Source organism: Musa acuminata, chromosome BXJ1-3 (assembly GCF_036884655.1).
Source record: "Musa acuminata AAA Group cultivar baxijiao chromosome BXJ1-3, Cavendish_Baxijiao_AAA, whole genome shotgun sequence".
Classification (NCBI taxonomy): domain Eukaryota; kingdom Viridiplantae; phylum Streptophyta; class Magnoliopsida; order Zingiberales; family Musaceae; genus Musa; species Musa acuminata.
Window position 1 is genome coordinate 46,261,876 of NC_088329.1, and position 14,267 is coordinate 46,276,142.

Consider the following 14,267-nt stretch of genomic DNA (forward strand, 5'->3'; position numbering starts at 1 on the left):
AATAAAAGTAAACGGCAAAAATGGAAAAAAAAATCAAATCAAGAATATTGTGATTATATATTCGATTCAATGTTATTATATTTTTTATTTTTAAAATTGTCCTTTTGGTTTTTACACTTAGACCAAAATATCGTGATTAAAATTAATAAAAAAATGAATCAATTTAAAATTGAGTTATTTCGTGTGACTCATTTTTTATGGTATGATTCCATCGTCCACATGAGAAATAATGAGCGAAGGTGAGAAACCTTTACCATAGGAGTATTTTTCATGAGTCATGAAGCTGAAAGGTTTTCATCTTGGAAGTATTCATCTTGAGCACCTATTAATTATTTTTTATTTTATATTATTAGTGTCTTTCTATTCATCTATTTTTGTTCCATTATTATTGAGAAAAAAAATATATTAAAGAAAAAAAAGGCTCTTGGACGCCATTAAGTAAATAGTGTATGAGTTTGAGGTAACATGATAACACTTGTGGTGCATGCATGGGATATCATTTGTGGTGCATGCATGGGAGAAGAAGAAGGTAACATTTGTGGTGCATGCATGGGATATCGAGAAGTAGAAGAAGGACATTTGTAGTGCATGCATGGGATAATGCATGGGAGAAGAAGAAGGTAACATTTGTGGTGCATGCATGGGATATCGAGAAGTAGAAGAAGGACATTTGTAGTGCATGCATGGGATATCAACGGGTGTCCTTACAATAACTGAGAGACGGGCAACAATAATTGAGAGGCACCCGACACCAACTTCTTTTATCTCTTACCTTCGAAAGTGTTCAATACTGATATCGTGTGTTGACATCCACCCTTCGCAAGATCCAAAATCCAAAAGAAAGAGAAATGACTGTTCGACGTTGATATTGGAATCATATGACGAGAAATTTAGACAGTGAATGACAAATGACAAAAGAAGGACAAGTCTCCTCTTAACCACTTCTCCTATATAAGAGAGTAGTATGCCATGGATTAGTTATGTGAAGGAAGGAAGGAAGAGAGCAGCATCCTCGTGGTTCAATATGGCGAGCTTACCACCACTGCAACTAGCAGTCCTGTGCCTGTTGCTTGCACTCACCGGAAGACTGCGTGCCGAACCATCATGCATCGCAGTCTACTGGGGCCAAAACGGCTACGAGAGAGGCTTACGAGAAGCCTGTGCCACCGGCTACTACAAGTACGTCCTCATAGCCTTCCTCAACCAGTTCGGAAACAGCCGGATTCCACAGATGAACCTCGCCGGCCACTGTGACCCCAACAGCGGCGGCTGCACTTTCCTGAGCAGCGACATCATCTCATGCCAGCAGGACCACAACGTCACGGTGATGCTCTCCCTGGGCGGTGCCATCGGCAACTACAACCTGGTGTCCGAGGAGGATGCCAGGGAGGTCGCCACCTACATCTGAAACAATTTCTTGGGCGGTTCTTCCGCCAATCGACCCCTCGGGAACGCCGTCTTGGACGGAGTAGACTTGGACATCGAAATAGGGGGTGCCGCTTATTACGACGATCTTGTTCGCTACTTGAAGGCCTACAGCACGCCGGAGCAGAAAGTTTACCTGAGCGCGGTGCCACAGTGCCCCTTCCCAGACGCACACCTTCAACCTGCGATCGACACCGGTCTCTTGGACTACCTGTTTGTGCAGTTCTACAACAACTACTGTGAGTACTCCCCCAGCAACGTTGACACCTTTGTTCAGGTATGGAACCAGTGGGTTTCCGTAAACGTAAGCAAGGTGTTCCTCGGACTCCTTGCTTCTCCTGAGGCTGGAAGTGGCTACGTCTCACCTGATGACCTCATAAATAAAGTTCTTCCCCTCGTCAAGCCCTCAGAGAAGTACGGAGGAATTATGCTATGGAACAGATACTTTGACCTGACCAATAACTATAGGGCTCGGGTGAAGGACTACGTGTGCCCTCATCGTCGTCTGTACTCCATCTCGTCTACTTTGGTGGCGTCGTCTTCCGTGTGAACTGGAACTGTGTGAGCGTCCAGTTATGATGGATGCTGCGCCTGTGGTGTCCTCTAATAATACAATAAACACCTGCTGTGATTGCGCAAAGATATGTCCCCATCTTATTATTTTCTCAAAAAAAAAAAAATAATAATAATAATAATAATAATAATAATAATAATAAGAACAACAACCACGCATGATTATAATAAGAATGATTTATACGTTCATTTGGACAATGAGTATAGATTTTCTACCTATACCGACACGAGAGGATTAGAATTCACATTAAGACAATGATTTATACGTTCCGATTTCTTTTCATCTTTTTTTAATCATTCATTCAATATTTAATTAGATGTTTTGCTCGGTTTTTAGTATTATTTCTTTACCATTGCTCTAATAGTTTAACCACACTTGTCCTTGTTACATAGGCTTCATTCTTATACTTCAGATCCAATATATGTCTTTTCTTTATGTTGCTTAACTTTAGCAGATCCAATAAGGGTTAGAAAGGATATTGATCTCAACACAGTGACAATTGTTTATGCATGCATTAGTCCCTCCTTCTGTTGCACAGGTACAAAGTAAACATAAGAACGACGTTGAAATATATTATGCATATGTGAATGAATTATCACGCAGGAGAACACATCCAACATAGACCTGTGAATGATGTAACTTATTGTAACATCTTAATTTTTGAGTCAGATCAGAGTGTGACACTTAATTCCAATGCAATCGTAGAATAGTTCTCAGAATATTGGATTTTCTTATTATCTTTGTTATATAGCAGGCCTCAAATCTATAATGGTTTCACGAAGTCCAAGGCATGTAATTCAATAATAATATATGAGTGCAGATGATATTATTCTCAAGCAATGATATTTTTGAATTTAATCCTGAGTTAATTGAATTAATTTTACTAATCTAACAATATATATAACTAAATTTGAATAATATAAGCTATCATCTATTTCAGAGAGCAGTTTCAGAATCGAATGGCGATGTTATGTTTGTTAGCAGAGATGGAGAAAAATGACACAATGACAAGAAGATAACATCACAAAACAAACACATGAAAATTAAGAGAAGCATCTTTGTTCAGCAATAATTTAGAGTCCTATTTCTCAAGGTTCGCAATACTGTACGTGTTTCGACCTATGCTTGGTACTAGTACAGTACAGTATACCGTTCAGTACACCTGGGTGTACCGAACGGTATACTCAGGCGTGCCGAGTACTATAGTATGGACCATCATAATTCAAGCTGCGTGCCCATGCTTCATGCATCTGTCATGTGTCCCGAGAGTCAAGAATCTGGTCAAAGTTTCTGAAACAAGACATGAAGCATGGCATAGCTGTTGATTTCGGGTGAATGATGTCATCTTGAAAACCATCTTGGAATAGATCATGCCAAACTTAGGCAAAGACAAAAAATAGCTCAACATTTGACTACAGAAAAAGGAACACAAGCTATTGATCTCACTTTCCCGAGCAACACAGTCGAAACTTGTACGAGTCCAAAGATATCTTTGCTTGAAAAGATGTTCAATATCCAAGAAGTTACTTCCAAGAGGAGTTCGGCTGGGATGGAACTCTTTTTTGTCTCACAGGGAGGAAGCCAAAAACCCATGCATGGGACTTGGTTTAGGAGGCTACGTGTCTTCTGGGAAGAAGGAAAAGTGGAAGCATAGGATTCATATCAAACGTTTGTCGTAGCCAAGAAATCAAGCGATGGAACCTCCGACACAGCAAGAGGAAGAGAAGAGTGGGAAAAGACCAAATCAATGGTCTAGTTTTGTGGCGGAAAGCATTCTCCGGACGCAAAGGAAACCCAACAAAAGCCGAAAGAAACAAAGACAGACACGGCACGAGGCAAGTTTGGCATTCAAAGCCAAACATATATAATGCATACATGTATATACTTTGGAGAAGCAAAGAAAGTATATAGTAGTGCTACAGTACTCGGCATGGTAACCGATGATCCGCGTACCAACAACCTATTATATCGGTATGTACCGCTCGTACTAGGCGGTACGGGTCGGTACTATAGACCTTGCTATTTCTATTATTCGCAATGTTCAAAACCCAAGAAGAAGACACGAGAAAGCCCGCCCATTTCTTTCATGCTAAGTTGCATTGCGTTGAAGATGATGACAATAACAAAGTGTAAGAAATTTTGATGAAGCCAACTTGTGTTTCTAAATCATTGTAATAGAAACACAATAAACTAATGCGAAAACGAAATAGGTACCTCCAGCCATTGTCGCCAAGAATTTCTGCAGAGGTTTCTTCTTGAACTTTGGTTCTTCTCGGCTCAGAACTCTCACTTTAGATGGTGTAGGAAAGCCTTTCGCTTCAAAGAGATGATTGAGCCAAGGGACCAAAATCCTCATGTATATATAGATGTTCTCCCATCAAGAACATTTATCATCACCAAATCATAACGTTCAAGAATTAATTCAGATTTGTAACGTTTGGACCATAATGAAGAACTTTAATAATATTAAATATTTAATTTAATAATAACGGTTTCATGTTTAAAGAATAAAAAACTGAAATCATTTAAACCATAATTAATGAAGAAATTCATGATAATCAATTATGAATCTTAATGATAACAGTTATATTATTATTAAATTAGATATTTAATAATAACGGTTACATTCTCCCACTTGGTCCATACGTCTATCTTAATAATTTGAATTAATTTTCTTGAATAACTTTCTTAAGAAATAAATACACGAATCATAGCGATAAGTCCTCTAAAAGCGAGTATTATCATCTATGTATCACGATGTATTTAGTTTCTTAATCTTAATATGGTAATATTACTTAATGAATAAACCTTATGTTTATTCTTGGTCCGGCAACAATATATTTTCTCAAAATAATATGCGCATGAATGAGAAAATTTCACAATATATATAAGAGTTTCAATATCATTACAAAGTGGAACCAAGTCCCATTTTCTCTATATGATCCTTGAATTTCAGAGGTGGCATGCCTTTAGTCAAAGGATCAGCAATCATCAATTCAGTGCTAATATGTTCAATGATCACTTTCTTTTCCTTTACACGTTCTCTTATGGCTAGATACTTAATGTCGATGTGTTTACTTCGACTTCCACTTTTATTGTTTTTAGCCATAAAGACAGCAGCTGAATTGTCACAGAAAATTCTTAATGGCCTAGAAATAGAATCCATGATTCTAAGCCCAGAAATGAAACTCTTAAGCCATACACCATGTGAAGTAGCCTCAAAGCAGGAGACAAACTCAGCTTCCATGGTAGAAGTAGCAGTCAAGGTCTGCTTAGCGCTTCTCCAAGAAATAGCTCCACCGGCCATCATAAAAATATATCCTGATGTTGATTTACGAGAATCAACACAACCGGCGAAGTCTGAATCTGAGTAACCAATCACATCCAGATTGTCTGTATGTCTATACATAAGCATGTAATCTTTGGTTCCTTGTAGATACCTCATCACTTTCTTTGCAGCTCTCCAGTGGTCCATACCTGGATTACTCTGATATCGACCTAGCATCCCCACAATAAATGCAATATCAGGTCTAGTACAGACCTGAGCATATATAAGGCTTCCTACGACAGAAGCATATGGGATATTTTTCATTGATTCCCTTTCAAAATTGTTCTTTGGGCATTGGTTCAAATTGAACCTATCACCTTTCACAATGGGAGCAACACTTGGTGAACAATCCTTCATCCGAAATCTTTCTAAAAGTTTATCAATATAGGTTTCTTGTGATAGACCTAAAATGCCTCGAGGTCTATCTCTATAGATCTTAATGCCAATGACATAAGATGCTTCACCCATATCCTTCATGTCAAAAATTTTAGAAAGAAATTGTTTCACCTCATGCAGTAAATCCTTATCATTGGTTGCAAGCAAAATATCATCTACGTATAAAACAAGGAAACATATTTTACTCCCACTAACCTTCTGGTATATGCATTGATCCATGAGATTTTCAACAAATCCGAATGAAGAAATCACTTCATGAAATTTAAAATACCATTGGCGGGAGGCTTGTTTTAAGCCGTATATAGACTTCCTAAGCTTGCAAACCAAGTGCTCACCAACACTAGAGGAGAAACCTTCAGGTTGTTTCATATAAACCTCTTCCTCTAGATCTCCATTAAGAAATGCTGTTTTCACATCCATTTGTTGCAACTCAAGGTCAAAATGAGCAACTAATGCTAAAATAATACGCAGAGAATCTTTCTTAGATACAGGAGAAAATGTCTCCGTATAATCGATTCCCTCTTTTTGAGTAAATCCCTTTGCAACAAGTCTTGCCTTGTATCTCTCAATGTTGCCTAACGAATCTTTCTTAGTTTTAAAGACCCATTTGCAACCAATGGCCTTTGCTTCATTAGGCAACTCTACAAGATCCCAGACTTCATTGCTCATCATGGAATTCATCTCTTCTTTCATAGCATCATGCCACAAATTTGACTTTTTGCAACTCATGGCTTGTGAAAATGTTTCAGGATCATTTTTGGCTCCAATATTATAGTCAGATTCTTGTAGATATACAACATAATCATCAGGAATTGCTGATCTTTTATTTCTAGTAGATCTTCTTAATGTTGTACCAATGGTTCCTTGAGGAACTTGTGGTTCAACTAGTTGTTCAGGAGCTTGTTGTAATTCCTGAACTGCTTGATCTATTAGAATACTATCAACAACTTGTGGAATTTCAATGATTGGTTGTTCAGCACTAGTTTGTACTTGAGGAGTGCTATGAACTATAACCAATCTATCATTTGATGTGGAAGGTTGAGATTCTATATGATCATGTGCGGAAACTATGTTCCTGAAATGATCGCTCCCACTAATCACATCATCCTCAAGAAATTTAGCGTTTCTTGATTCCACAATCCTAGTTGTGTGAGATGGACAATAGAACCTGTAACCTTTGGACTTTTCGGCATATCCAATGAAATACCCACTAACAGTCCTCGGGTCCAGTTTCTTCTCTTGTGGATTATATATCCTAACTTCAGACGGACATCCCCAAACGCGCATATGTCGCAAACTCGGTTTCCAACCTTTCCATAATTCAAATGGTGTCTTTTGGACAGCCTTGGTTGGAACTCGGTTTAATATATACACAGCCGTCTTTAGTGCTTCAGTCCACAAATATTTAGGAAGATTGGAGTTGCTAAGCATACTCCGCACCATGTCTAATAATGTTCGGTTTCTTCTTTCTGCAACACCATTCTGGTCTGGAGAATCAGGCATAGTGTATTGGGCAATAATCCCATGTTCTTGAAGAAACTTAGCAAAAGGACCAGGTGCTTGTCCATTTTCAGTATATCTACCATAATATTCTCCACCCCTATCTGATCTCACAATTTTAATTTGCTTACCACATTGGTTCTCAACTTCAGCCTTAAAGACTTTGAAGGCATCCAATGCTTCATTTTTATTATGAAGCAAATATATATACATATATCGTGAGTAATCATCTATAAAGGAGATGAAGTATTTCTGACCATGTATGTCTATGTCTGGACAACATATATCAGTATGAATTATTTCTAATAAGTCTGAACTCCTATTAGCACCCCTTTTGGACTTATTGGTCTGTTTTCCTTTAATACAGTCCACACAAGTCTTAAAATTAGTAAAATCAAGAGTACTAAGTACCCCATCTTTAACTAATCTTTTAATTCTCTCTATGGAGATATGTCCTAATCTCCGATGCCATAATATAGAGGAGTCCTCATTAATATTACACCTCTTAATGCCAGCATGAACATGCATTGAACCTTGAGTATTATCATTTTGTAATAAAATACGGTAAAGACCGTCGGACAAAATACCATTCCCAACACAATCAGATTTATATAATAAACGAAATGATGTGTCTTTAAAATTAAAGGAATATCCAAATGGTACGAGTCTGGAAACAGAAATTAAGTTTCGTGAGAAACTTGGTACATAAAAGGTTCTTTCCAATTTTAAAACAAAACCACTACTTAAAGTTAAAATGCATGTTCCAATTGCTTCCACATGTGAGCCCATCTTATTTCCTGATAAGATGCTTTGCTCACTTCCCACTGGCTTCCTTAGGTTTTGCATACCCTGCAAAGAGTTTGCAATATGGATTGTTGATCCAGAATCAATCCACCAGGTGTTAATATTAACATTGACCATATTAGATTCATAACATACATATGAGGTTGGTTTACCTTTCTTTTCAAGCCATTGTTGGAATTTCGTATATTCCTTCTTCATGTGTCCTTTTCTTTTACAAAAGAAACACCTTGCTTCTTTCTTGATATCAGCTTGGGGTGGTATTTTACCTTTTCCCTGCTGATAAGCTTTTTGATTGGCTTGATGTTTGTCAGTTTTGTTCTTCCCTCGAGTGGTTACCATCAATGCACTCTCACCCAATTCCATTACTAGCCTCTCTTCTTCTTGAACACACATGGTCATTAATTCATTAATTGACCATTTGTCCTTATGTGTATTGTATGAAATTTTAAAAGGGCTATATTGAGGTGGAAGGGTGTTCAGAATATAGTGCACCAGGAAGGATTCTGACATATTAACCTCAAGTTTCTTAAGTTGAGCCGTAATATCTCGCATTTGCATTATATGCTCACGCACACCCTTTATGTTGGTGAGTCTAAGGGATGAAAATTTCATAATAAGGGTACTTGCTAGTGCCTTATCTGAAGTGATGAATTGTTCATCAATAGCTTTTAGCAAGTCTCGGACATTTTCATGCTGGTCAATAGAACCACGTATGCCAGCAGTTATCTTAGTTTTGATAAACATCACGCTGAGCCGATCGGATCGCTCCCATCGCTCATATAACGCGATCTCAGTTAGAGTGCTGGTATCAGTGACTATAGGTGGTTCGTCTTTTCTAATAGCATAATCAATATCCATCCACCCTAAATGGAGGAGAACCCTCTCCTTCCATATCTTATAGTTATCACCACTAAGTTCGGGAATATCACATCGAATATCAGATAAATTAACAGTTTGAGAAACTGCATAAAATCAAACATGCTTATGTCAAAATTTGAAGCTTAATAGACTAAATTACATGTTTTACCAATGTGAAACATGCCAAAAATATGAATCTCATGACATAAAAATTACCTGTGGGCTAAATTCTTAATTCAAATAGATTCATATGGTCTTCATGATAAAACTATCAAATTATATTCCAATTCATAATCCCTGTGGGTAAATTATGAAAATAATCTAATATTTTATCCTGATTAATTATATTAAATATAATAAAAGATCCTGTGGGATAACAATTATTATACGAAATATAATCAGTCACAATATGATGTCTAATTACTTATGTGATCCTTATTTTAACTTTATATATAATTTTAATTAATTAAGGATGCTGTGGCTAATTCTTAATTAATTAAGATTATATGGATCACTAGACATTTTAAACATAAAAAATTTGCTCATAAACAAAATTTAATAGAACTAAATACGCATACATAATATGAGCATTTTACCAACTAAAATATTGAAAATGATATTTCCTCATGATTTTCAACAAAATATATCAACAAGTTTCCAAGAAAAACCAAAATCAATTCATTTTCATGGCATAAAAATGAAAACTTTTTCATATCAAGGCAGAAGTCATTCGGCTCTGATACCAAATGTAAGAAATTTTGATGAAGCCAACTTGTGTTTCTAAATCATTGTAATAGAAACACAATAAACTAATGCGGAAACGAAATAGCGTACCTCCAGCCATTGTCGCCAAGAATTTCTGCAGAGGTTTCTTCTTGAACTTTGGTTCTTCTCGGCTCAGAACTCTCACTTTAGATGGTGTAGGAAAGCCTTTCGCTTCAAAGAGATGATTGAGCCAAGGGACCAAAATCCTCATGTATATATAGATGTTCTCCCATCAAGAACATTTATCATCACCAAATCATAACGTTCAAGAATTAATTCAGATTTGTAACGTTTGGACCATAATGAAGAACTTTAATAATATTAAATATTTAATTTAATAATAACGGTTTCATGTTTAAAGAATAAAAAACTGAAATCATTTAAACCATAATTAATGAAGAAATTCATGATAATCAATTATGAATCTTAATGATAACAGTTATATTATTATTAAATTAGATATTTAATAATAACGGTTACACAAAGAACCGGTGCATCTCAAGTTTTAATTAGTGGTGGCAACTCCCGATCCCTCCCCCTATATGAAGTTATCTTTTAGGTTTACGGGGGGAGCGATTTCGATCTGCCTGTAATCTAAGCGCTCAAAACCGTAATCGGTCGGTCGGTCGGTATGTTTTGAGGCATTCTCATGAGGTCCAAAAGTAATATATACATGTATACATTAGAAATAAGTTCGACGGGATATGAGTTCCACTCCCCCCCCCACTCATCGATTGAAGCCCATAGAATCGTCTCCTCGTAGTTATATATGCTTATTCCCGCTGATGGTTGGCTCCGAGGTGTGTATACTGTGGATGTGTTAAAAAGGGTCGAATCCGTCATATCACGGGTGAGAGATGTTGAGCTTCGACTCATAGCCGAGCCGCAGGGAGAGGGGAGGCGGGGCGGGGAAGGCAGTAAGTGGAGTTTTTACCTTTGGCCTCTTCTCTCTCCTTCGGCCATTGATCGTAGCTGGCTGGAGAAGGGGAGACGAACGACGAGTGTAAGCAGTGGAAGAGAGAGAGCGAGAAAAGAAAGAGACCATTGATTGATTCCCGGTGCAGCCAAGTCAGAGCCCTTCCAACACTTGGCCGTCCCTCCTCAGAAACATCCACCACTCACGAACCTGTTCCCCAACCCCTTTTTCCCATCTCCCCTGCCCTCTTCTCCGAACCTCCCACCCTCCTCTTCCTCCTCCTATCCTCATTGCATTTATTTCCCCACCCCCCGCCCTCCTCTTTCCTCTCGCTCTATCTATACTTCTCGTATTCACCACCACCATCATCATCTCGACCTTTCCCATTCCCACCACTAGCTAAGCGACAGTCGTTGCCGCTGCCATGGCCGGGACGAGCAAGCTGGAGGCGCCCGTCGCCTCCTCCCTCAGCAGCCCCCTCGACGCGGCGGAGCACCGAGCCACCCGACGGAGGAAGATGGTCGCCAAGCAGCGCGGCCGAAGGACCCGCCGTCGCCCTGCGTCCGACGCCGACGCGGCCTCTGTAAGTCCCCTTCCTCGTGCCGCCCTCGTCTCCTATCCGTCTCACGTCGAAGTCGTTATAGATTACTGTATCGCCTGTCACGTCGGGAGTTAATGGGCTTATAAGAGACGGGCCTTTTGATCTGGTCGGCCTTTGTCATGATCAATCCGGGCCGTGCAGTGCTTCCGAAGCCCCGACTCTTGACAAGATTGTGTGCATGGTTGTATGATGATGGTCTCCGGTCTGCATCTCTCGGGCTGGAAGCAACCCTTCCAGCGTATCGAGAGCGCAGAGTCACTCCGATAGTGCTTAGAAAACTGAGGACGAGGTCAAATCAGGCGGATTGCTTGGAGATTATGTGATGCCGTCCTCCCTCGTCGGATGATCAAACTGTCCAACGGGCGTCCAACAACACTCCAAACAATTTTTTACATATATACATATACACACAGCAAGTTTTCCTCAGACGAGCTTCTAATGGCAAAGACAAAAAAGTAGCATTCTTCATCCATCAGGGGGAAGAAAGACGAAACAATCCGTGGAAACATGTGCAGAACGATGAATGGATCGTGTTTTAGTTAATCCATAAATCAAGAATCATACCACAGGTGTTCCTAACGAGCTAAAAACACACAACATTTTCAAGAGAAAATTTGATGTTATCTCGATCTCAATCAATCGCTCTTCTTTTAGCCTGATTATGTTATGCAATGTAATACCACCTATAAGAAAATTTAATGGCCCCATTCTTTCTCTTTCCGTATGTATACAACAGCTTCAGGAAAACTGTGTCATGAGAAGTTCTCTCCCAAAACACCTTTCATATCAATAGCAGCAGCCAAATTTGTTGCTCATACAAGAAGGAAGAATATCCCAGGAGCATGTTGGCTTCAAATCGAAAATCACATAGGGTTTAAGCCTTTCGTTTATGCTGATTCTGCCAGTTGACAAGATGTGCCTTGGTAACTGCTGATGAATTTAACCTTTGCGGTTTATTCTAGTTTAGTGCATTAAGAGTCTGATTATACATAGACCTATTGTTTGGGCTTTGTAGCTTTTCAGCAATCGCCTACTCTCTCTTAAGATTGCTGATGAATCTTGTAAAGCAACATAGGAAGCCGCTAATGGAATATGCATCTCCTCATGACAGGGATCCGTGCTGGATTTGAATGTGCCAGCCCTTGATCCTGATGTAAGGTTTAGGTGATGTATATGTGTATCTTTGTTATACATCGAATGCAAACTTTTTCTTGAGAAATATGCTCATCTTACTTTTTAGCAAGCTGTGGATGGTTTGAGATTTCTGCTGCAAAAGGAGCTCAGGAACAGTGATGTTAGCCAACTCGGAAGAATCGTTCTCCCAAAGGTGTTGCAACAACACTCGGAATATTATTTCCTGCATTTCAATTTTCTCTAAGAATCATGCATCATCTATGTCTTTGTTTCTGCTCTTCCATATAACAATTTTCAGAAAGAAGCAGAGTCCCACCTTCCTAATCTGACCTCCAGGGACGGCATCGCCATAAACATGGACGATTTGGAGAACCTTCAAGTCTGGACCTTCAAGTACAGGTTTCATGCAGCTAATTATTTTTATTTTTTCTTTACGATATCTTGCTTCATACGATTATCAAGTATATGAATGTGGTGTTGCGTTTTCATATACATTTTGGATAAACGTGAAGGAATCAACTAACCTAACCAAAGCATTAGAAAGTTTGGCCGTGTGCTTTGTTTTTTTAACCATCCTATTTGTGCGTTGGGAGATAAATCTATGAACACTCTCACTCGTAATCGGGAGACGTTTCCTCGGAAGGAAGTAACACACGCTGTCTACTAGCTTTTGGTCAACTTGTGTTTCTCCAGAACAGAAAAAAAAAATACTTGGTTTTTTTTTTGTTCTTGTTCTGATGGCTAACATGCAATTAAATTTAGAGATCCATGCCGCACGCCTTACCAAGTACAAGTCTATCAGGGAATTTTCCCTGCACTTGGTGGTACAGAAAGTCAAATGTTTTTCTATCATCATTCTCATTCTGTTTTTGACATCTCACATTTCTCACGTCTTGGGCAGATTTTGGCCCAATAATAGGAGCAGGATGTACATACTGGAGAACACGGGTGAGCTCCCCTCCTTAAATCTCAGATACATACATGGTGTGCTGATCTGACCTGACCTGCCCTGATTTCATTCAAGGCGACTACGTCAAGGAGCATCACCTCGAGCTTGGGGATTTTATCATGATATACAAGGATGACAGCAAAGACCGATATGTATGCTCCTCCCCCGGCCTTTTGCATTGTCCATACGATTCTCTTCTTCTTCTTCTTCTTCTTCTTCTTCATATGACTAATTGTTTTTTTACAGGTAATTCGAGCCAAGAAGGCCGGAAGCTCAGAGCCTTCGGTTGCACCTGCAGATGACGGGATCTTCGACTCCATCTTGCCGGACATTGTGGTCGGCAGCGTGAGATACTCGGACCTCTTTTTGCCACTGGCGGAAGGCATGAACGTTGCATATGGCTACGGACTAAGCTACGCGTTCGAGGAAGATTTCCCCATGACATTCCCTGATGGAAGCACCGGGAGCTAACCAGTCGGTGCCCATGTTCGGATGGGAGCCCGTCATTTAACTATGTTTGTGATTCTCATGACTTCAAACATACACTACACCTTAAAATAAGCAGCAACCACAAAACTCTCCACTCTCGGCTGTTGCTGTTGCCTTTGCTTAGGGACCATTTTGTGCTAATAAATGCAGAATTGGTCAAAGCATGCATATATGCCGCCGCGGACACAGAGAGAGAGAGAGAGAGAGAGAGAGAGAGAGAGAGAGAGAGAGACGTACCCTGAACCCACCCTCTAATTCTATTTCACTACCCTATAATCATCGTTAGTCATATATTTTGCTAATTAATTATCATAGTTGCAATACAGCTTATAGATGATTATTAAGATGTTATCTGAGGATGAGTATGATGGCTGAAAAAAAGGTTCTGATGTTTTTTTTTTAGCATGATTAATTACTTGCTCTTTCCCTAAAACAATTGGTCAATTATAGAGTAACCACCAGAAAGAAAGAAAAGCAATATTAGATATCCACCAGAAAGAAAAAGACAAGAAAAACAATATTACAAAG

The 14,267-nt window shown here is 39.1% G+C and overlaps 2 protein-coding genes across 3 annotated transcripts; both read left to right on the plus strand.

Annotated features, from left to right (window-relative positions):
- The first annotated feature begins 988 nt into the window (after positions 1-988).
- On the plus strand, positions 989-2,065 carry LOC135638436 (hevamine-A-like). The gene has a single exon (XM_065151551.1). The coding sequence runs from the start codon at positions 1,025-1,027 to the stop codon at positions 1,406-1,408; it is 384 nt and encodes a 127-aa protein (XP_065007623.1). The 5' UTR covers positions 989-1,024; the 3' UTR covers positions 1,409-2,065.
- An 8,340-nt stretch (positions 2,066-10,405) lies between these two features.
- LOC103980024 (B3 domain-containing protein LFL1-like) lies at positions 10,406-13,833 on the plus strand. Of its 2 annotated transcripts, none has more exons than XM_018823468.2 (7): positions 10,406-11,149; positions 12,279-12,320; positions 12,408-12,494; positions 12,600-12,694; positions 13,203-13,249; positions 13,326-13,402; positions 13,497-13,833. In XM_018823468.2, exons 1-7 carry the CDS (start codon positions 10,991-10,993, stop codon positions 13,719-13,721), a joined length of 732 nt encoding a protein of 243 aa, XP_018679013.1. In that variant the 5' UTR covers positions 10,406-10,990; the 3' UTR covers positions 13,722-13,833. The 2 variants fall into 2 exon arrangements, with proteins under 2 accessions (XP_018679013.1, XP_018679012.1); XM_018823467.2 differs by having other exon boundaries at positions 10,408-11,149; positions 12,600-12,700.
- The last annotated feature ends 434 nt before the right edge of the window (positions 13,834-14,267 follow it).